General features: G+C 42.0%; 1 protein-coding gene across 1 annotated transcript in view; it reads right to left on the bottom strand.

Annotated features, from left to right (window-relative positions):
* Positions 1-22015, bottom strand: part of JHY (junctional cadherin complex regulator) — a 66226-nt gene extending 44211 nt beyond the window's left edge. Inside the window, exons 1-3 of the mRNA XM_060157986.1 lie at positions 21928-22015; positions 19039-19442; positions 4303-4822 (exon numbers count right to left, since the gene is read on the bottom strand). Of these exons, the coding sequence (XP_060013969.1) occupies positions 4303-4822; positions 19039-19352 (834 nt within the window). The 5' untranslated portion in view covers positions 19353-19442; positions 21928-22015. The remainder of the gene's footprint in view (positions 1-4302; positions 4823-19038; positions 19443-21927) is intronic.
* Positions 22016-22250: the final 235 nt, after the last annotated feature.

The raw sequence follows: 22250 nt of genomic DNA, 5'->3' as shown, positions 1-22250 counted from the left end.
ACCTTTATCAAATCACAATATCAGATCATATATTCTCACACTAATTTGGTTCTATTTCTAGACTTTCTATTCTGTTCTATTTTTCTGTCTGTTTATGCATTAAATATTACCCTACTATTTAATTACTGAGGCTTAAAATATACTCTATTATCTAGTGGGGCTAGATTCTCTCATGACTCTTAATTTCCAGAGCTTGCTTTATCATTCTTTTTTTTAAAAATTTATTTTATTTATTTTTGGCTGCATTGGGTCTTCATTTCTGCACGTGGGCTTTCTCTAGTTGCAGCGAGCGGGGGTTACTCTTCCTTGTGGTGTGCAGGTTTCTCATTGCAGTGGCTTCTCTTGTTGTAGAGCACGGGCTCTAGGCCAGCGGGCTTCAGTAGTTGTGGCATGTGGGCTCAGCAGTTGTGGCATGCGGGCTCAGTAGTTGTGGCATGCAGGCTCAGTAGTTGTGACTCACAGACTCTAGAGCCCAGGCTTAGTAGTTGTGGCATATGGGCTTAGTTGCCCCGCAGCATGTGGGATCTTCCCGGACCAGGGCTCGAACCCATGTCCCCTGCATTAGCAGGCAGATTCTTAACCATTGCGCCACCAGGGAAATCCCTGCTTTATTATTCTTGCCTGTTTTTTTTAATGTGAACTTTTCAAGTTTTATTTTTTTTAAAAGGTTCACATTTTTTACCGGGATGTTGTGAACTTCTTAGACTTTCAAATCTTCCCAAATACAATACACTGCTTAAGACCCTGTCTGATTCAACTGGGCATGGAGGCTTGCAACAAAATGATATATTAAAAAGCTGGGTTTTCTTGGCCATGTAATGGTAATTGACATTTATTCATTTATTGAACAACAGAAGTCATTTATCCTTTCAGTATTTCTAGTTTTAAGGTATTTGTCATCTCTTTCAAAGAAATGAGTCGGGGAAAACAGACTTTCAAATATGAAAACCTTCCAGGTGGATGCTGCTTAATATAAAACAGCCTCCAAACCTGCCACCCCAACTTCTTACCTCACACCCCCCAAATCAACACAATAATCTGATCAGCCATTGCAAACATCAAGGGTCAATGGATACTGACTTACACAGTTGTTACTGTAGGTTTCTGAAAAACCCTTTATGTTCTTTCTGTGTGGTCCAAGCACCAACAGCCTTGGCATCACCTGGGAGCTTGATAGAAATGCAGACTCTTGAGTCTCACCCCAGATTTACTGGATCAAAATCCGTATTTTAACGAGATCCTCAGGGCGTTCATGAGTATCTTAAAGTTTGAGGGAAAAAAGGATCAGTGGTTCTTAAAGTGTTGGCCTGGTAGCAGAAGTGGCGTCCCCTGGAACCATGTAGAAAATTCAAATCCCTGGGCCCTACCCTACCCCTACTGAATCAGAAATCCTTGGGTTAGGTCCAGGAACATGCCCTCCCGATGATTCTGATGTTTGAGAATCACTGCTCTAGATCAGTCTTAATGAAACACGAGGAATACCTGGGGAGCTTTGAAAGCTCCCCATGATTACAGTGTACCCCAGATGACTTAAATTAGAGTTTCAGGGCTGCAGGCCAAGGAACCAGTATTCTTTTCATTTTCCAGGTGATTCCAATGTGAAGCCAAGGACAAAAGCCACTGCTCTAGTCTGGAGCAATGCTTCTCAAACCTGGCTTCATGTTAGAACCACTTGAGGATCTTTAAAAAAAAATACTGATGCTCGGGATGTCACCCAGATATGTAAACTGGTCTGGGTAGAGCTGAGAATCACTTTGGGTTTTTTTCTCTGATGAATCTAATATCCAGCCAGAATTTCAAACCACTGCTCTAGAAATACCGTTTCTCCCACATAAACTTCAAATCACAGTAAAGAGAAGGAGATGGTAAATAGTTTGGAGGTGACGGAAGACAGATGCGTTGCATTTCCCATGTACTTACTGAGCCCTTACAATGTGTTAGGCTAATTACCATGAAGATTAAAAATAAATACAATGCATAGTTCTTGCCCATCAGGGGACGTATAATCTGCACTGGTAGAAAAACCTGCACATACTGCATATATAAATAATGATTTGAAAGGAACACATTCCACGCTACTGACTATAATTCAATAAACAAGTTATACCTATCATTCTATCATTGTAAGGTCAAACTAATTTGTATTCTTTTTTAAAGGAATAGGAGTAAAATGAAGGAAATATAGGTTGGAAAATGGTGAAGAAACAATTTTGAATATAATTAGCAATCAGCCCTTAAACATTTGAACCTGGAGAAAGTGGTGGACAAGGTCAATGGCCACTTCAAAGAATAATCCACAAGCTTAAAGACTGGGCAAGCCTAAAATGCTTTAAAGTTTCCTCCTTGGCATAATGAGAAGAAAATTATGCTATGGAATCACTGGCAACACACCATGATATTGTTTGTAAATTAAGTTATAACTATTAAGAAAAATTAGCAATTACAAAATCAATTAAAGAGTTTATAGTAAATCTTTTTTCACTTTTATTATTAGAGATATAACTAATTTTTTTGGCCTCACTATTTGCCTCTTCTCTTTTGAGAACACATTTAAAAATAAAGGAAAAATATTGCCCTAGTCTAGGAGAAATTATTGGCTATAAACATTTTTCACAGAATTTATATTTTAAAATGAGCAACCAAGCAAAATTCAAAATTTCACAGAAGTTTTATGGAAAAGTACATTAACAACTAAAACTGAGTCAAAAATGTTAAAAATTCTGTTTGAAGTCAGCTAAGTATTCATTTTGATAATCAACTAAATATACACACCCATTCCTTTGTTTTATTATTAGTTACAAAGGCAAGGATGTGACATAATCTTTTAAGACCATATAAGGAGTTTCTCAGTTAAGAAGAAAAAATCACAAATGTTCACCCACCTCACCCCTCTTGTTCTATCAGGAAATACTTACAGGTTAGAACAGGTGAGAGTACTCTACACAGCATCAGTTTGAATTTGGGGGAGGTCTAAGGGCATGCCTATTTAATGTAATAACCTCTCCTTCATATTTGAAAATGATCCCACATTAGTGGGTGATGAATTTCAAGTTGTCTCCTCAATAAGGGTGGTGGATGCACTGATCCAGCCAGTTTTCCCATGTTCACGAACATGTCAACTAGGAAGTGGGCAGATGTGATCTTTATGTGCACCCATGAAATAGAACTAGGTTTACTGGCTCCAACAGGCTTTTTTTTTTCTTCTGTTTTTTGGCCGTGCCGCACAGCATGCAGGATCTTAGTTCCCCCACCAGGGATCGAACCTGTGCCCCCTGCAGTGGAAGCGGGGTGTCTTAACCACTGGACCACCAGGGAAGTCCTCCAACAGGTTTTTTTTGTTTTGTTTTGTTTTGTTTTTGAGTTTTTTTTTTTGCGGTAGGCGGGCCTCTTACTGGTGTGGCTTTTCCCGTTGAGGAGCACAGGCTCCGGACGCGCAGACTCAGCGGCCATGTCTCACGGGCCCAGCCGCTCCGCGGCATGTGGGAACTTCCCAGACCGGGGCACGAACCCGTGTCCCCTGCATCGGCAGGCGAACTCTCAACCACTGTGCCACCAGGGAAGCCCCCTTCCAACAGGTTTTGAATCCATCATCTGGGATAGAATATACCCTCAAAACGATCAGATGAGAAAGGGACGGCACTTATTATTATTCCAATTTTATAGATGGGGAGACTAAAGTTTGTAATGGTATCACATCATTTGCACAGGATAAAAGACGGTACAGTGATTATCAATGGAAGTTGGAAAGATAATAGAAAGATAACAGGATCGACTGGATAATAAAAGAAAAATACTCATGTTGTATCCTGCCCTCCTTGCACCACCACCCAATATGTACACAGACTCTAAGTTGAGAATCACTCCTGTAAGTGAGCTGCTGTTATTGATATGAGTGTGTCATTGCACCTCCAATGTACTGGAGGAATTTAATAGGGTTGAAAACCAGTGCCTTAGTGGGAACAAGGCAACCAACATAGGGAATCAAACTCTCAGCCCTGTATTTTATCTAATGGAGCATACAGTTAAAAAGAAAATTCTACGGTTCCTTGAATAGAAACATTTTGAATATAATAATTGAATTACAGCACTGTAAGCCATTGATGGCTTTTATTTTGCTCTTAAGACTTTGTGGGATAATTCCCTTGATTCTTCAAAGAGGGGCGAGGGACACGGAGTTCATTTTACTCAGCCAGGTGGTTACAATGACGTCACCATCCCAGAGGAAGTGATACCTAGCCGTTTCAAACAAAGGCAAATTCCAGTCTAGTGCTCAGAAGGGATTTTTAGGTAGCTGCTACATACCTGTTCTGGGTGAGTTTCCCGCCTTTTTTTATTGTGAAGTTGAAGATAGGAGTCCGTTTTCGGAGTGCGTAATCCCAAAGTCAGTTTGTTTTTTTCCACAAAATACTGTTTGGACTTCCTTCGCCGAGGGCCGTGTGATCCCGGCAGGAATACCTCACTCTGTGAACTTGAACTCTTCAAGTACTGAGAGAGGTTGCTGGACTTCTCCTCCGCGTCACTGCTGCTCAGCACTGAAAATGGCCCGCTGCGATGGGCACCAGGCTCGTAGTTTGGGTTTAAAAATTCACTCCCAAGTAAGGAGGCTGTGCTCGGTGGGCTCTTCTTCTGTTCACCTTTCCCCCCTGAGAGTTCCATCGAAGTCTCCTTGGAAGGGTAAAGTGGATTCAAAGTCAGATTTTCTGCAGAGCTGTCCACAGACTCTGGCAGTGCTTCCACAGCCAACAACTTCCCCTCCTCTTTTTTCCTCTTCCAATTTGGGTCATAGCGCAGGTCTGAGTATTTGTCTTCTATGGGTTGTTGACTGCCCAAAGCAGAAAAGAAATGTCAAGTCCTTTATCCAAACAGATTTACTCGTTCTCTTTAGCTGATCATCTTATTCAAAATCAATCTCCATCTTTCTCCTACAATTTTCCTTTTACTATCTACATGGGAAAGACACATCCCAGGCTCAAATTAGACCTACACACTACACATAAGGGCAAAAAGTCATAATTAGCTAAGTTCATTGAAATATGGAATAAAAATGGAGGATGGGGACTTCCTTGGTGGTGCAGTGGTTATGAATCTGCCTGCCAATGCAGGGGACACGGGTTCGAGTCCTGGTCCGGGAAGATCCCACGTGCTGCAGCGCAACTAAGCCTGTGCGCCACAACTACTGAGCCTGTGCTCTAGAGCCCGCGAGCCATGACTACTGAGCCCGCATGCCTAAAGCCCGTGCCCCACAACAAGAGAAGCCACCGCAATGAGAAGCCCGTGCACCCTAATGAAGAGTAACCCCCACTGGCTGCAACTAGACAAAGCCTGTGCACAGCAACGAAGATCCAACGCAGCCAAAAATAAATAAATAAATTTATTTTTAAAAATTTAAAAAATCAAGTGTACAATTCAGTGATTTTAAAAAAATGGGGGATGGTTGATTTATATATGCTGGAAAACAAATGTCTATAATGTTAAACCAGTAAATGGCCTTGATGCAAAGAATGCTGTTACTTAAGACACACCATAAGTTGAATAAGTACCAAGCTGCTGAAGATAGAATGGATTTCACACTTAGCTAGTGATCTACACATTTAGCTGTTTATCTGGGAAGGGAAATTCGACTGTTGCCTGAACAATGACTCAGTCTGAGCCATTCGTGGGAGGAAAGCAAGACTTATCCCAACTGAATACCTACATAGGTTCATCCTCCCTGTATCAGTGATTTTTACTTGTGACTTCATTTCGTCTTTGTAGATTTTATCAAATGTGCTACAGAAAGATCCCTAACTTTTGGAACCAGATGGTGCCTCTGAAAGCTCTCAGTTTGTACTCTCTTGGTCAAGTCTATGTACACAAAACTCAGTAGACAGGTCAGTGTGAGCTTTAAGCTGTAGACAGCCCTATCTGAATAAAAGGTTAAGCACAGGGTCCAGCCCGAGGGGAGTGAACTGGTCTGTCATCAGTACATATGACTCCAAATAAAGTCCTCCCTTTTCTCTATGACGATCTCAATTTGCAAAGTACCTCCTAGTCTTAACCAAAAAGGAAAAAAAAAATGCTGGTAATATGGCATATTTAATGGCTGCTTTGATCTTCAAAAGCTAAATGGGAGAGATTTTCCTTCCTTGGTACAGTAGATGCAATCCTCTAATCAAAAAGAAAATGTAAATCATCTGGGCTTTTTATGCTATTTGATATTCCCGTTTATAGAGGACATAATTTTATGCTGGGTAAACAAACTAATGGTGCCCCTAATGTTAATTTCGTCTTCTTAATGTGGACCTAGAGTTCTTTCATTTGATGTAAAGCAAAAACTAGAGCAGAAAGCCCCAACTCCTGTGTCTTGCTTAATTGTCACTTTGAATTTTTAGTGTCTTTTTTTTTTTTGGCTGCGCTGCGAGGCTTGCGGGATGGGATCTTAGTTCCCCGACTGGGGATTGAACCCGGGCCACGGCAGTGAAAGCGCTGAGTCCTAACCGCTGGACTGCCAGGGAATTCCCCTTGTCACTTTGAATTTTTAGTTTGCATATTAAGACAGAAAACTTCTTGGGATAGGCTTCTCTTCCTTTTCCACCAAGGGAAGAAAAATGATATTCTCCTCCAGCAAAGTGCCTGAATGGAGATGGTCCACGTTTGTCAGGAAATTGACATCAAACCGTGCAACTCCCCGCTCCCGAAACTCCACAGGGCTGCCTGCCTCTGAGGCTTTGAGGAGGTTTCTCCATGTGATGTCCCCTCATGTGAACTTACAGGAGTTTTGGGCCCTGCCTTTCACTTGGCTCCAAGGGTCACTGGGCATGTAGTGTCCCAGGGGCAGGGAGGGGGCCAGCAGGGCATAATCTAGATTTGGGACTGAACAGACCTGGGCTTAAGTTCTGGGTTTGCCACTACCTATCTGTGCATCAGCTGGCAAATCATGTCACCTCCGAGCTGGTTTCTGTCATCTGTAAGTAGGGATCAATTATATTTGTTCTGTTTATTTCTCAAGGTTGCATAAAATCAAAATGAGACAATATAGCTTACTTCATGTTCTGTATTTGTGCTTATTTCACTTCTCACTATGGCAACCGCATCTTCTCACCTGGTTAAGGTCCTGGGCAGTAGGGACAGAGGGTTATCCTTCCTTCCCTAACCTCTACCCTGCACTATGGGCAGAAGAGGCAACAAGTGATGCTTCCATCAATAACTGGGCATTAGATATTTATTTTATTTTATTTTTATTTAGATATTAAAAAAAAACCAACAACAGTAAATTAGAATCTAAACATGCAGAAAAACTTCCTGCATTGGACCAAATCAGTGAATGATTTTAGGGCTTATCTTGTGCTGCATTAAGTATAAGGTTCAGCAGTGGTTGTTTAGATGGGGAAGAAAAGATGAAAGTACATCTTCAAGTAAATAAAGATATAAAGATTTTTTGAAATGAAGAAACATGCCATTTCCCATATCTATGATATACTGAAAGGAAAAAGTGAGCCTAATTCTCCTCGTTCATTCGTTCACTTGATTCGACAGAATTTAACTTTCCTCATGCATTTGCTCGTTCGCTGATTCTATATTTATTGAGCACATACTAAGTTAGGGGGATACGGTGGTGAGCCCACAGCCTAGTGGGGGATACAGACCAGGAAATGAGCTATTTGTGATTAGAGTGATGAGTGGCCATCAGGGCTCAGGAGGGACATCCAATCCCATCTTGGGGGAAAGGGCAGCTTTCTGAAGGAAGTGATGGCTTAGCTGAGACCGAAGGCTAAGAAGGGCAGGAAGTGTAAGCCAGGCTGAGGAAACAACACGTAAAAAGGAATGGAGGGGAGAGAGAACGTGGGACTTTCCAAGAACAAATTCTACGTGGATAGAAGGGAAGGTGGGAGGATTAGAACTCAGGGTTGAGCAGAGGTGAAATCTTGAAGGGCTTTGTAAACTCTGTGAAGGGTTTGGCTTAACTACATTAACCTGAGAGTTTGGATTTATTTAATTAAGTAAAAATCATTTAATTAGCAAAGATGTTATAGTGAGACAAACACTTTTGGATAGGCAAAGTGATGTTTTTGGAAAGGATTATGTACAGAGGCCATATGGTTTTTTGGGGCAAAGTTTTAGAACAGGTAGCCCTGTACTCTGCACTATTTAGAGCAGGGGTTGGCAACCTTTAAAAGTAACACACGTTATTGGAGCCCACTGTCTTGCTGCTTTGCTGGGTGGGTTGTAGAGTGCTGGCTTTGGGAAGATAGCACATAGCACACACTACTTACTACGTGCTGATCTAGGGAAAGCTTACAGAGAATCTCTAGTTTTCTCCTTATGGCAACCCTATGGGGAGGTGCTATTATTATGCCCATTTAATAGATGAAGAAACAGGCTTCTGTCACTTTTCCAAGGTCACAGAGCTAATACGTGGTGCAGCCAGGATACAGACCCTGGCAGTTGGCCCTGGGATCTGGCTCCTGTCCAGTAACTCGCCCTGTATCACACAGCCAATCCCAGAGGTGGTGGTGAAGCAGGTGTTGTTGCAGGGCCTGCCTTAGGGGAGTTAGTGAATCGGTCGGTCAGTCAGTTGGCCAGTCAACAAATATGTACTGAGTGGCTCCCCAAGTCCTAGGCACTGGAGATGAGCGGTGAGGGAAACAGAAACAGGCGGATGGACTGGCTGCTGAGTGAGGAAGACAGGCAGACGGATCTTATGCACCAACAGTACAGAAGTACAGAATGTTATGGGCATTTAAACTAGGAGGACAGACCTTGTTTATCAATGAAAATATGTTGACCTCTTATTTCCAGATCCAATTGCTAGATGATATCTCAAAGTTCATTGCAACTCTCTCGTTCTGTGATCCTATGATGAACTCACAAGAGTCAATAAGCGAGGAATGCCCACGCTTTTTAACAACTAGGTAGTCTTTGATGATGGAAGGAAATGGAGTCTCTGACTTCCATCTCTGCAGTTATACTAAGAAGACTGGCACTCACACTGGTCACCAGACTTAACTAGCATTAGTTGATGATGGCATGATGTCCACAGTCAGGGCTATAGACACCCCTCAGTCTCATGGAATAAATGATATGGAATATTTTGGTTCTGAGAAATGGTACCGTAGAAAGTCAAAGGACGAGGGTCCTAGAATCAGACTGCCTGCGCTCAATTCCTGGTGCCACCAGTTACCGTGGGAGTGTGGGCAAGTTATTGTTCTTTTCTGTGCTTCAGCTCCTCATCAATAAAATGAGGATAATAATAGTACCTACCTAAAAAAAAAATCATAGTGCCGACCTCATAGTCGTTGAGAGTATTAAGCACATTTATATACGTATATGTGTTTAGAACTATGTTCTTGGCATGGAGTAAGGAAGGTCCCAGGAAGGGCTGGTTATAAAAGCACATGCCAACGAGCTCCATCACTGGTCTTTGCTTGCTGTGTGTTGTGTTCTGTCACCAGGACACAACACTGGTGTGTACTATGCTTCCTCCTGATGGATCTCAAGGGATTCTTCTCTCCCCAGGGCTTAAGTTATTTCCAGGACACAAAGTTGTCTCGTGACGCACTAAGTGGGACCTTAGTGGCCTGAAAGAATGAACACTTATCTTTAAAAATCCAATTTTTTTTTTTTTACCACGACCTAGGCAGCATGGAGAATCTGTTTGAACTATAATTTAGGAAATGGGATTAAGAAATGTCAGTGTTTCCACATGATGAGATATTTTAAGAACTGCTGGAAGATGATGAGGAAGATAAAACTGGGAGAATTCAATTACTTTAGACCTTCAGAAAGAGCCGTAATTTCCAGCCTCGACAAATTGCCATGCTTAGATGCCCACGGAAGCAATCTCACACGCCCTGGGGAAGACGGACATTTTAAGTGAAACCTGGAAAATACAGAAGGGTTTGAAACAAATCAGACATAATGAGCTGCTCTGGCTGCGAAAGATGCTTTTGAACCAATCGTTTGAAGAGACACTCTAATAATGTGTATTTACAAGATGAGAATCGGAAAGTGTGGCTCTTCTAAGAGCTTTAATGACACTGTACCGTGTACACCTGCCATGATTATCTTAAAACATCCCCCTTTCTTCCCTTTCTGATGGAAACCATGTGTTGAGACAAATGGGAGTTTATGTTTTGCAAACTATCGAGCATGGAAAGCTGTAATACTCCACAGAAACAAATCTAATGGTTGAAATAGAACATGATACTAAAGAACCCCATTGTTCTGAGCTTGTGTGCGGAGAAGCTCAATTGTGTTGTGTGGTCCAGGTCAACACACTGAAACAAAATGAGTGTGAAGTGCTCCTTCATCAGTAATCTTGTGCACACAAAACACATACCTCATTTCCTCCCCATTTGATAGGAAGGTTATACAGACAATGAGTATACAATGCTTTTGTTGCTGTTCAGACAACAGATGCCAGGTCTGCCCTTCAGATGCCCAGGTTAGAAATGGATGCAGAGAGGAAGGGGAGGGTGGTCTCATAAGCATATGCCATCCTATCTGCTGGCTCTAATGGACCATATTTGAGCATGACTGTGACAACTTCAGTCCAAATAAAATCAAATCTCCATTTGACGAAGAGCCTCATATTCAGTTTAGTATTCAATCAAAAAATTACTAAAATTAGAGCATGTTTCTAGTACAATGAACATCCTTTGCACTCACAGGAAAATATTCAATAACTGGCCATTTTGCCTGTCGAGGAGGTGAATAAAAGCATTGCTATTAATCATTTAGTAGTTATTTATTTGCCACTTTAAGTAGGCAGTTAAATTGAAACTGCACATGTTATTATTGATTTAGGTTTAATTTAATCCTTTTAAACAGAACAATTATTCCCAATTTATATGCCATTAAATCTTTTATGCATATGAACAGCAAATTCAATTTCTGTTTAAGTGTAAAGTGTTTTTTGTGTTTTTTGTGTTTTTTTTTGTAAGTGTAAAGTTTTTAATGCTTCTTTAAGGAGCTATAAAACTGACGAGTGTTTCCGAGGATTTCTGAGTTCTGTGTTCATCTTAATCTTTTTATCAACAGCTTTTAAGTAAATAAATCCAAAGGATTAAAAAATCACTTTTGCAAGTATGAAATAAAATGGTTCCACAAGTATACTGAAATGCTTTGGGGAGGCTATTTAGAACCCAGAAAATTTCATTTAATGCAGGCATTTATTCTGCTAAAAATATTAAACATCTTAATAGAAGAAAGGTAGTTTAATGAACCGAAGGCCAAAGACTGTCTTTAGAAACACACTCAAGTGAAGGGACTCGATTGTTAGCTGGTGAATTTTATTTACCGCAATTATAGAGTTTAGATAATTCCAACTAAAGTCCCTTTTTTTTTCTTTTTGACAACAGCTTTATGGCTGCAAAATAACCAGATATTTGCCCCAAGTTCTTATTAGTGCCAGTCTTGATTCAAGGACAATCTGAGTGTTAAATGAAAATAAATTATCTTAAGAGGGCGTGTTAGTAATTGCAATGTAAAATTCTAGTACCTCGTTTCTAATTAAGATTGTCTTATGTGAAACAAAGGCTGCATCTTCACAAGGGAAATGCTGTATGGCACAGAACCTATTTAGGAACATAATTCCCCTCGTTCAGTGAGAATTTACAGTGCTCAAGCCAGACATTTTCTGTGGAAGGCTTGGATATTCTTTTCATTCTCCAGAAACAATGGCTAAAAGCCAGGGACCCAGATTTACAACATCTCCAGGTGCATACACTGTCTTTAGATAGAGTCTCTTGTATTTTAAATGCCAGATATTTACAGCAACAGAATTTCCAGGTAGCTGTGACTTCATGGGAAAAAGCACTAGACAGGTCTTGACACCTGGGTCCTGGTCCAGATTTTGCCACTGTGTGAACTTGGGTGAATTTGTTATCCACTCCAGGCCTCAGGTTTCTCCTTTTACAATAAGGAATAGACTGACCTTGAAGAGTCCTAACAGCTCTCAGAATTCACTAATTTTCAAACTGAATTGGGCCTATCATGCGAAACTCAGCAATGTATGTAAGTGTTGGGAAAAAAAACATTTATTTTAAATTCAATCCATTAAAAAATTATAGTAACCAAAGATTTCTACGTTTCTACATTTGTCAGGGAGTAGAAACAGGTGAATACAGTGGAGGTCGTGAATTAAACTATCTCCTTAGTTACTTGGTTACAACCTTCCTAATCCTCTTGATAAACCTGCAGGATTGCAGGTGATGTAAATTTAAATTACACTTTTTGAGGTTTCAAACTCACTATTTATTTACTTAATTTTAACACAGTAATGCATCCCCATTTGGAAATAAGCTAGAAAGGAACTCGTGGTCATCTTCGAGGGCAATAAAATCCCAGGAGTCACAGTGGCTTTAGCATTTCTGGTGGGGACTGTGCCTCTGGGAGACACAGTTCATGCCCAGGCACACGCCTTACTCCCTCCTCTGCTTGTCTGTCACGATGGCACCGTGCCTGCTCTGAGGAGTGCATCAGGGTTTGACTGCTGCACAGTTTGTGAGCAAGTGAGCATAAAACAGCAATGATGGGACTTCCCTGGTGGCGCAGTGGTTAAGAATCTGTCTGCCAATGCAGGGGACAAGGGTTCGAGCCCTGGTCTGGGAAGATCCCACATGCCACAGAGCAACTAAGCCTGTGCGCCACAACTACTGAGCCTGTGCTCTAGAGACCGCGAGCCACAACTACTGAAGCCTGTGCACCACAACTACCGAGCCTGCACACCTACAGCCCATGCCACAGCTACTGAGCCCGCGTGCCACGACTACTGAGCCTGTGTGCCACAACTACTGAAGCCACCACAGTGAGAAGCCTGGGCACGTCAACGAAGAGTAGCCCCCGCTCGCCACAACTAGAGAAAGCCCGCACACAGGAACGAAGACCCAATGCAGCCAAAAATAAATAAATTTATATAAAAAAAGACAGCAAGACAAGTCACCTCTCTGCTATGACTATACCCATGTGATCAGAAATAAATTACCAAAATGCTAGTAGCTATCCCCAAATACCTAGAATTCGGTATATAGTAGAATGTGTTTGAAAGAGGTTGGCCAGCCAATGGCCTTAAATTGAAAATCTACCTAATCAAGACAGTATAAATCAACATGGATGAATGCTGCTAGAAACTAACAGGAATGAGAGTTGACTCCTGGAAGCTCTCAGAATGTTCTTGGTTATACTAGAATATTAGATCTAGCCTCAAGTGTCACATTTACTCTCCCAACCAGAGCAACAAAACAAAACAAAACTCTACAACACTTATGAGAGGAAGTAATCTCCCCTCAGCTTAAATATATCCAATGTGTCCTACAAAACAGTCGGGGAAATTAAAATACTGAGTTTTAGTTTTTACTAAGTCTCCCTTTACCCACTTTCTGTTTTGCTTATCCCATACTGCTACTGAAGTCCTAGAAATCATCATTCAATATTTCACTTGATTCTTGTATTATTAAGCGGAAACAACATACAGTGGCCCCTCGGTATCTGCGAGCGACTGGGTCCAGGACAGGCAGGGGATACCAAATTCCACAGGTGCTCAAGTCCCAGAGCCGGCCCTCTGTATCCACGGTTCCACATCCGCTAATTCAACCAATTGTGGATTTTCTACTACTGCAGTACTATTTATTGAAAGACACCCTTCTATGAGTGAACCCGCTCAGTTCAAATCCATTTTGTTCAAGAGTCAACTATATATGAAAGTGTTTGAGAGGAAAAATTATATACCACCATAAAAATGAAGATGATTATTCCTGAGTCCTTTTCTTACCTTCAGACAATTCTGAAATTCAGTTCAACTAAGAATACCTTACCGTGCCTGTCTCCCACCCAGTAATTTCTAGCACATGGTGGTTTATGAGACAGAACGTGGGATCTTTTGTGGAGGCTACACTTCCCAGGTGATGAGAGCGATCTCAATGAATGAAAACATTCCGTTTCCCAGGAGAGCGGCTGAGGAATACAGGCTCTATGACCTTACTGCCCAAAGTAAAATGCCATTAATATTTATAGTATTCTGAGGGCACAGGATCCTTTATAAATTTGTATTACTTTACTAAAATTTATAATTTTACATGCATATTTTAATCTGGCCTCAGTTTAGTCCATATTGACGTCGTTACACCTTTCATTTTTGCTAGAGAGCAAAACTGAATCCTTTATCAGATCAGCCCTTGATCACCTATCTAGATACTTATAATTAGAGGCTCAGATCTTGATGTTAAAAGAGAGTTCATTCAGTTAAATTTCTGGCTCTGCCACTTAGTGGCTACGTACACCTACACAACTTTCAGAGCCTTGGTTCCTAATCTGCAAAATGGGGATAATAATGTCGATATCTAAGAGCCTCTTGTGAGGATAAATGAGATAATATATATCAAGCAAATAGTCCTACAAATGGTAGCTAATTATATTGAAGTATTTTTGTAAATAAGACCTTATCAAACACATATACTAGTTACTGTACTGCTGCTTTCTGGGTTTTTTTTTCTTTAACATATGAGGTTTCAGAAGGCCCCAGAGCTGAAGAGGTTATCTCTAATGCTCTAGGAATTACATTGATCTCTTTCTTCTGAGTGCCGAGTGTCATGGGGCTAGTTCTGGAGTGGGGTTTAAGGATTATCATATGAAGATCCTCTTTCCACTCTTGATTCATTCACTGCAGTCAATGCTGCTCCAATTTCCATTAAGTAAAAGGTTTTCTCTAATCCATATACATCGAACTGTGGCTTGACTTTGCTGAGGAACAAGGGAGTAATTGCTTTGAGGAGCTTCTAGTAACATCAAAACACAAGAGTAGGGCTCAAGTGATTTTGTCAGGCAGCTTTTAAAACGGTTGCCCATAAAAGCAAGAAGAAAGAGATCTTCTTCCGTCTTAAGGCAAGGCTTTGACTAATTATTTTGAACTACAATTCCCAGAATGCCATCTACCTGACAGAAATGAAAGTCTTCTTGAATTTCATACTGAGAGCCTGAGATCAATTTGTCTATTTCATGGCTAGTAAACTACTCAGATCCAAGTAACAATACACCTAAGAAAGGTTTCCAAGGCTAAAGTGAGGCAGAGAAAAGGGGCCAGTAACAAAACACTCGCCTGAAGGATATTTTTGAGGCATTACTTGGCTACATGCTTCAGTTCAGCTTTCCTTTGTAGTACGGAACTGGTCCTGTAAATGTTCAATGTATGAAGCACTGTACAGCCAAGCAATGACTAGGGCTGTAACCCATTCTAACCCTGGGGATTATAGTCTATCATTAAGGATTTCCAAGGCAAATCCGTCCAAGGAAAATACCATTATTTAAGGATCTCTGAATCAGAAGGCCAAGGCCCTAATGATGCTTTTGACTTTGTAAGTATGGTTTTTTTATTTTGAAATATACTGAGTGGTATTTACATTGTCCTTGGGTCAAAAGCAAGGTTAAAGTCAGGTCTCTGAGCCCCACTCAAAGAGGAAAAACTCGACATTGGAGAAATGAGGTCACGTAATGGATCCTTGCCTTGGTTTCTTCATTGTAAAAGTACAGACAAGAATACCTATCCACCACAAAAGATATTTCTTTTCCGATGCCCCTCCCACCCCCGTAGTAACTAAAAGTACCATTTATTACCTAGGAGACTATGACTTTCCTAGATTAGAGCTACAATACAAACATGGTTTAAAGGTCCCCAGCCTTTTTGGCACCAGGGACCGGTTTTGTGGAAGACAACTTTTCCATGGACGGGGGTGGGGGTTGGGGAGGGGTGTGGTTCAGGCGGTAATGCGAGTCATGGGGAGCGATGGGGGGCAGCAGATGAAGCTTCATTCGCTGGCCCGCCGCTCACCTCCTGCTGTACGGCCCCGGGGTTGGGGACCCCTGGTTTAAAGCATAGAGTCAGACTGCAGGAGTTTTCTGTTCCACCACCCACCCGGTGAAATAAATGGGTATAACATAACTGGTTTCTTTAAGCCTCATTTGCAGTCTACAAGATGGGAGCATTATAGTGTCCACCTGTTGAGGCTGCCGTAAGGATTAAATGAGATGATACATGTAAAGCGTTTGGCACAGGGATGGGCTCGGGACGAGCATTCTATAAATGCTATTGTTGTTAGAACCTTAAAGTAATCTGTGCCTTTTCTTGTTCCTTCCAACCCCAGTTCTAAACTGTCACCAAGTCCTATCAGTTCTTTATAAACATAAAGAATTACCTATGAAGTAATTAATTCATAAATTACCTATGAAGTAAATGAATAAAAGATTGCTACGAAGGATATACACTCATATAAGAGTATATGTGGGTTGGGACTTCCCTGGCAGTCCAGTGATTAAGACTCTGTGCTTCCACTGCAGGGGGCGAGGGTTTGATCCCTGGTCGGGGAACTAAGATCCCCCATAACGTGGGGCACAGCCAAAAAAAAAAAAAAAAAGAGTATGTATTGATGTATTGGTTATCTCTGAGAGGAAGACGGGGACGGATTTGAGAAGGGGAACCAGGAAACTATCTAGCATTTTATGTTTTAAAATATATATCTGAAACAAACATGGCAATAAGGGTGAGATGGTATTTTTCTCTGTACTTTTCTGTAGGTTAGAATTTTTTCTTGATTAAAAAAACTCAGGGAGTTTCCTGGCGGTCCAGTGCTTAGGACTCGGCGCTTTTGTGCTTTCACTGCTGTGGCTCAGGTTCAATCCCTGGTCGGGGAACTAAGATCCTGCAAGCCGCACGGCACAGCCAAAATACATAAATAAAATAAGAAGTATTTTAAAAAACACCTCAACATCAATAACAAAGCACTCTGACGTTGGGTGACTTTATCTCTGCCAGCTTCATCTTCCTAATCTGTAAAATGGGAATAGCAGCACTTTCTTGCAGGATTACAATGAAGAATTGAGTGAAATTCTTCAAAAGAGATGGCCTTTCGAAAGAGACGTCATTACTGTTATTGTTGTCATTGTAATTATTACCATCTGGTAGTCTCTTTGTCCACTGTGTTTTTACCCTCTAATCCATAACGCACCAGCTTGCAGAATAATCTTCCTTGAACGCTGCTTCATCTCACTGCCCTCCCCAAGGACCTGCGTTTTCTCCTCCAGCTCTGCCCAACCCAGTCCAGTCAGGGGCGGCTGGCTGGTTAAAGCCTCCCTAAGCCCCTCTTTTGCCCCCCAGCTCTATGGCTGCACCTCAGTTATAGCATTTATCACTTATACAGTGGACATACGAAGAGCGCGTTCGTTAAGTCCAATTTGTTAAGTCCAACAAAGTTAGCCTAGGTGCCCAACTAACACAATCGGCTGTAGAGTACTGTACTGTAATAGGGTTATGATACATTCGCATCCTTGAAAGTTTGCAACTTGAAGGTTCGTATGTAGGGGATTTACTGTACTGTGCTGTGAGATCCCCTAAGAAGCAAATGAGCTCGATTCAACTTGACATTTCCAGTGAAAGAGAGAAAGAGGGAAAGACGAAGAAAAAGACTCAGGGCTGGGCTCTCATTCTGGCTCCACACAAGTCTTCGCTGTGACTGCATTCTTGGGACACGTCATCTGAGTTCTGTGTTCCACGTCCTACCCGCGGCATGGGCTGGGGGCAGTCCACGACAGTCCCCGTCAGCAGGCCCCTCCTCTGTCTACTTTCCCTACACTCAGAACAAATCCTCTGCCATCAAGTGGGGCTCAATGTGCCACACACATTCATACTAATTCTATTCTTCTTTTCCCAAATCTTACCTAGTCTCCAAAACCCTGCCTGCCCAAGTTCTAGGCCTTCCAATAAACTTTCCTCAATTTACTTTAACCCTAATTAAAAAAACATCTAACACATATAGAACTTACAGTCACTGTTTGAAGCACTTTTTATATATGTATACATAGACTTATTTTAGCCTCACTGTAAGTCTGTGAGGTAACTATTATTACTATCCCATTTTTACTGAGGAGGAACTGAGGCACAGAGAGTTTAATCGGGCTTGGCCAAGGTCACACAGCTAGTCAGTGGCACAGTTTCAACCCATATGGTCTGCTTCAGGTGCTCTGTACTTTACCACCATCCCAAGACCCCTGTCTAATCAATAGCCTTTAACTTCAGTACTCTAGCATATCATTTATATTTTCATTAAAACTGAGTAATATTGTACTCATTTAAATCCTCTTAGATGTTTTGGTGGCTTCTAGCCTAAAGTTAATACCCCATAAGTACTGATTATTAGAAATTAAATCTTTATGTGATTATATAAGCCCAGGAAGGTAGACCTCTCCTGGCTCAGGTAGGCTTCTACCCCCAGAACGTACTTTACTGACAGTGATGGCAATCCTGTGAGAGAAGCAGGCTGGCTCGTTTGACAGATGACAAAGACTGAAGGGACTTATTTCAAATTATACACTAAACGGCAGTGCCTGGACCAACTCGAGACCACCTGGCTCCAAGTCATGGTATTTGCTAGACCAGGCTTTCGGGGATTTCTCCAGGGTGAGGTCACAGCAGTGGGGATACTTGGAATATGGACAGGAAATGAGCATAAGAAAGGCACATGCCCTTATTATTAATAACTATTCTCGTCTTATGCGTTTTTTTAAAAAATAGAAATGAATGTGACGAAAATCTTGGCTCCGAGCTGTCGTTAGCTGCTTGGAGACCTGTGTCACACACACTACAAAGGTGCTCATTCCAACAGCCTGTCCAGAAACAGACTCACAGACTTAAAAAATAAACTTCTGGTTATCAAAGGGGAAAGGCTGGGGAGAGGGATAAATTAGGAGATTGCGATTAACATGTACACACTACTATGTTTAAAACATAATCAACAAGGACCTACTTACTGTACAGGGAACACTACTCAATATTCTGTAATAACCTATATGAGAAAAGAATCTGAAAAAGAACAGATATATGTATAACTGAATCACTTGGTTGTACACCTGAAACTAACACAACATTGTAAATCAACTATACTCCAATATAAAAACAAAAAACAAAAAACGAAAACCGAGAGCCTGTCCTAACTTTCACTTGGGACAGTACCAGTAATTATGTAACAATGCCTTTCAGAACCCACTGTTTTCTGACACAAGCCAATTCCTTACCTGTTCTTCGCACCAGCATCTTGGGTATGGAGGTTTCTCTGAGCTGCTTTTCTGCTTGCTTCCTCTTCCGTCTCACTCAAGTTCTCCTCCTCTAAGCTGTCAGGCTCCATGTCGTTGTCCTGAATTTGGTCTTCAAGTTTAGACTGGGACTTGATCTCTTGAGTGACGCTTTCTGAATCAGATTCCAAGGAGTCTCTTGAAATCAAATGTAAGTCTTCTTTCTTAAAAGGTGGCTCTGTGGACTGGACCTTTAAGTTGGTGTGATGAACAGGAGACAGAATAGAGCGCTTGGGAATTAATTTACGATGAATCATCTTGAGAAAATACAAAAATGAACAGGGATACTCTTGTGGATGGCAGCAGCTGGCTGAATGTTTAAAGTCGTGGTTCGCAAAAGAATTTGCCTAAAAAAATTATATTTATGTTACTCTGTGACTACTGAAATCTCTTTAATTCCAATGTTAATCAAAAAATTAAGTAAGAGAAACTTGTTATTACCTGCAGGCTTTTGTATGCCCCCTTTTGTGTGTATGAGAAAGGTCTATTGGAAAAACTATTATGTTTTTCTCTCTACAGAAACACATCTGATGTAGAGCTCATAAACAGTCTGAGTAATCAAATGCAGCTTTATTGAGAAAATTAAATGACTGGATTCCTTTTTTGAGCTTCCAAGGGCCTGTTACAGATAAGCCCGGACAAAGCGAAATGGCTAATTAGGGACAGTACTTCAATGCCTTATTTCCAAGACCCAGGGCACTGATATAAATATGCCATGTTCAGTAGAGTAAAACAGGTTCAGCGTCTGCCTTTTGGAAAATAAAGGAGGGGGAGAGAAGTAGAGTATGGTTTCCACAGTTGGAACTGTAAAACTGATGGAAGCTGTTTTGCTCCTAAACCTATATTGGCTGACTCTATCATTTGGAAGATTTTTTGATACCCAGATTGCTGTTAGGTAGGAATGTGTAATTTAGGTGGACATTACATAGAGATCAACCTCAGCTCAGAGGAAAAAACAAAAAACCCATGATAATGATTAAAACTGTTCAACAAAAGATTTGGTGGCCTTGTGAATTCTGCCATTCAGTGATTCATAGCAGAGGCTGGGTGTCCACCTACCTGAATGGAATGCAGTTCTGGGGAATGCTGGGTGGGTGAAAGATTGGCCTGAATAACAGCTCGGGGCCCTTGTAACTAGCTTAAGAGTATGATTCCAAGTGAGCCCTCCCTGTCTCAAAGGGCTGTCATAAAGACCCACGAGATGGTTTACGGAAAGGATGCTTTGAGTTCAGATACGATTGAAAGGAAATGATGTTTTTGGATGTGCTTCCTTTCATCTCTACTTGGCATTTCTATTTGCTCTGTCTTCCATCTCACTGCCTTTATGCTGTTTTTGTTGTTGTTGTTTTTCTGTAGGTCAGGTAACAGAAACAACCTTTCTCATCAGAGATTACTGTAAAATTTGTTTCAATGGCTTGCTCTTGTTCTTTGGGCAAATCCTCTCTTTAATTAAATAACACGACCTTCTTCCTAGTCCTAGTTGACCTTGTTGCTAATATTTCCAAGGAACATCCTCAACTCCTTGGAGGAAAGCACCTTAACAAACAAAACAGACCAAAGGTAACATTCATACTTCAATACATCTGATATTTAAATATCTATGGTTTTCTTTTTAATTCAAAGTTCCCCCTGTTGGTAGACTAACATATTATTGTCAAACTGCACAGACCAGTTTGCTGTATTAATTCTCTTATTTTAAAAATACGAATTTCATTCTACCGTATTATTTTAATTTTGATAAGCAGATCAACTGTTGCTTTTAGGATAGTTTTAGAAAGTGTCAAATCCCTCAAATACTAACACATTTTAACTGAAACAGTTTGTAATAAACACCAGTCTTACTTTAAGAGTTCAAGTCACTGTACTTGGGATCTTAAAGAAAACTTAAAATAATCATTATATTTCAATTTGGAATTGCTCCTTCATGAAATAATTCAGTCCCTTCAATTTCTGTTTTAAATACATGGACTAGGATTTCTTGGAGTTAATCAATTAAAAATGTCCATAGAAGAAGATATAATTTTTGTCATTAATGAAGTTTGGGAGATTATGAAGAGAGCAAAGGCAGATACCATCCAAGTTGGGTCATCTGTGGAAGGTGGGATTTTATGAAAGCATGGGATTAAAGTAGGAAAAGCTGATAGCTGAAATAAATTAGAAGTGGGCCTTTTAAATGTAGCGAATGTGACTGCCTAGTGGCACAAAGTTTCTCACTGAAATTTCTGACCAAGAGGGGCTGACGCATCTCCTAAATAAGAAAGACAGGGATAAACCGGTGGCACTAAGAAACGGCTAATTCCCTAGGGGTCCCTTCAAGACCTTGGGCCTAGCCCATCAGTACTGGGAGAAACACATTTCCTTCTGTAGGTGAAAAGGAGCCCTGCTTTAAGGACTCACCTACCAAGATGAGTGGTAGAGGAAAAGGTGCCCTGTTTGGGAACAAGCCCGAAGCTGCCCAAAGGGGAGTTGGGTTTATTTTCTCCACCCCTCTTTTCTCCGATGGACAAGACTGGGCAACCAGGAGCATTTTAAGGCCCAGGAAGTGATGGGTACGGTGGGTCTGATGCCCTGGACCGGTCTAATCAACCCACGCTAGGGCTGTTCTGGGAGTCTGGGCGCCAAAGTCTTTCCAGATCCCGGCCACCTGGGCCCCGTCCCTGCCTCGGCCACCGTCTGCCCTTCCCGCCTGGGTCCCAAGTGCTCCCCGGCGCGGGCTCCTTTGAGTTCGCCCCGTCCAGATCCAGTTTCCTCGAGAGGTTTCCTGCCGTCCCCACTCCGAGTCCCACCCCTCCCAATCCCCTCCTCTGGCGCACCGCCCACCCCGCCTGTCACCTGCCCGGCGCTCCTGGCTGCCGCGACCCCGGCGGGCCCTCATCCTCAGCGCCTCCGCAGCCCGGCTGCCCGGCGCCTCCCAGTCCCGCCCCGCGTCGCCCGGTGCTGCCCTGGAGACCGGGGCCAACAGGACCCACCCCGCGCGGCTCGGCCAGCACGGCCGTGGGTGGGGCCGCACCGGGGGGCGGGGCCGGTGCGGTCCAGGCTCCAGCCTCCCGATCACTCGGTGCCCTGTCTTGTCCTGGTGGAGACGGTGGGAACGGTTGTGATGAGGATGGCCAGGGGAGAGCTCCCAGGACCCCGGGAGCTCTCGAAGAAGCTGC

The sequence above is a fragment of the Lagenorhynchus albirostris genome, chromosome 9, assembly GCF_949774975.1.
Source record: "Lagenorhynchus albirostris chromosome 9, mLagAlb1.1, whole genome shotgun sequence".
In the NCBI taxonomy this organism is placed as follows: Eukaryota; Metazoa; Chordata; class Mammalia; order Artiodactyla; family Delphinidae; genus Lagenorhynchus; species Lagenorhynchus albirostris.
Note: the sequence above shows the minus strand (reverse complement) of the source record. Positions and strands in the feature narration are given on the sequence as shown.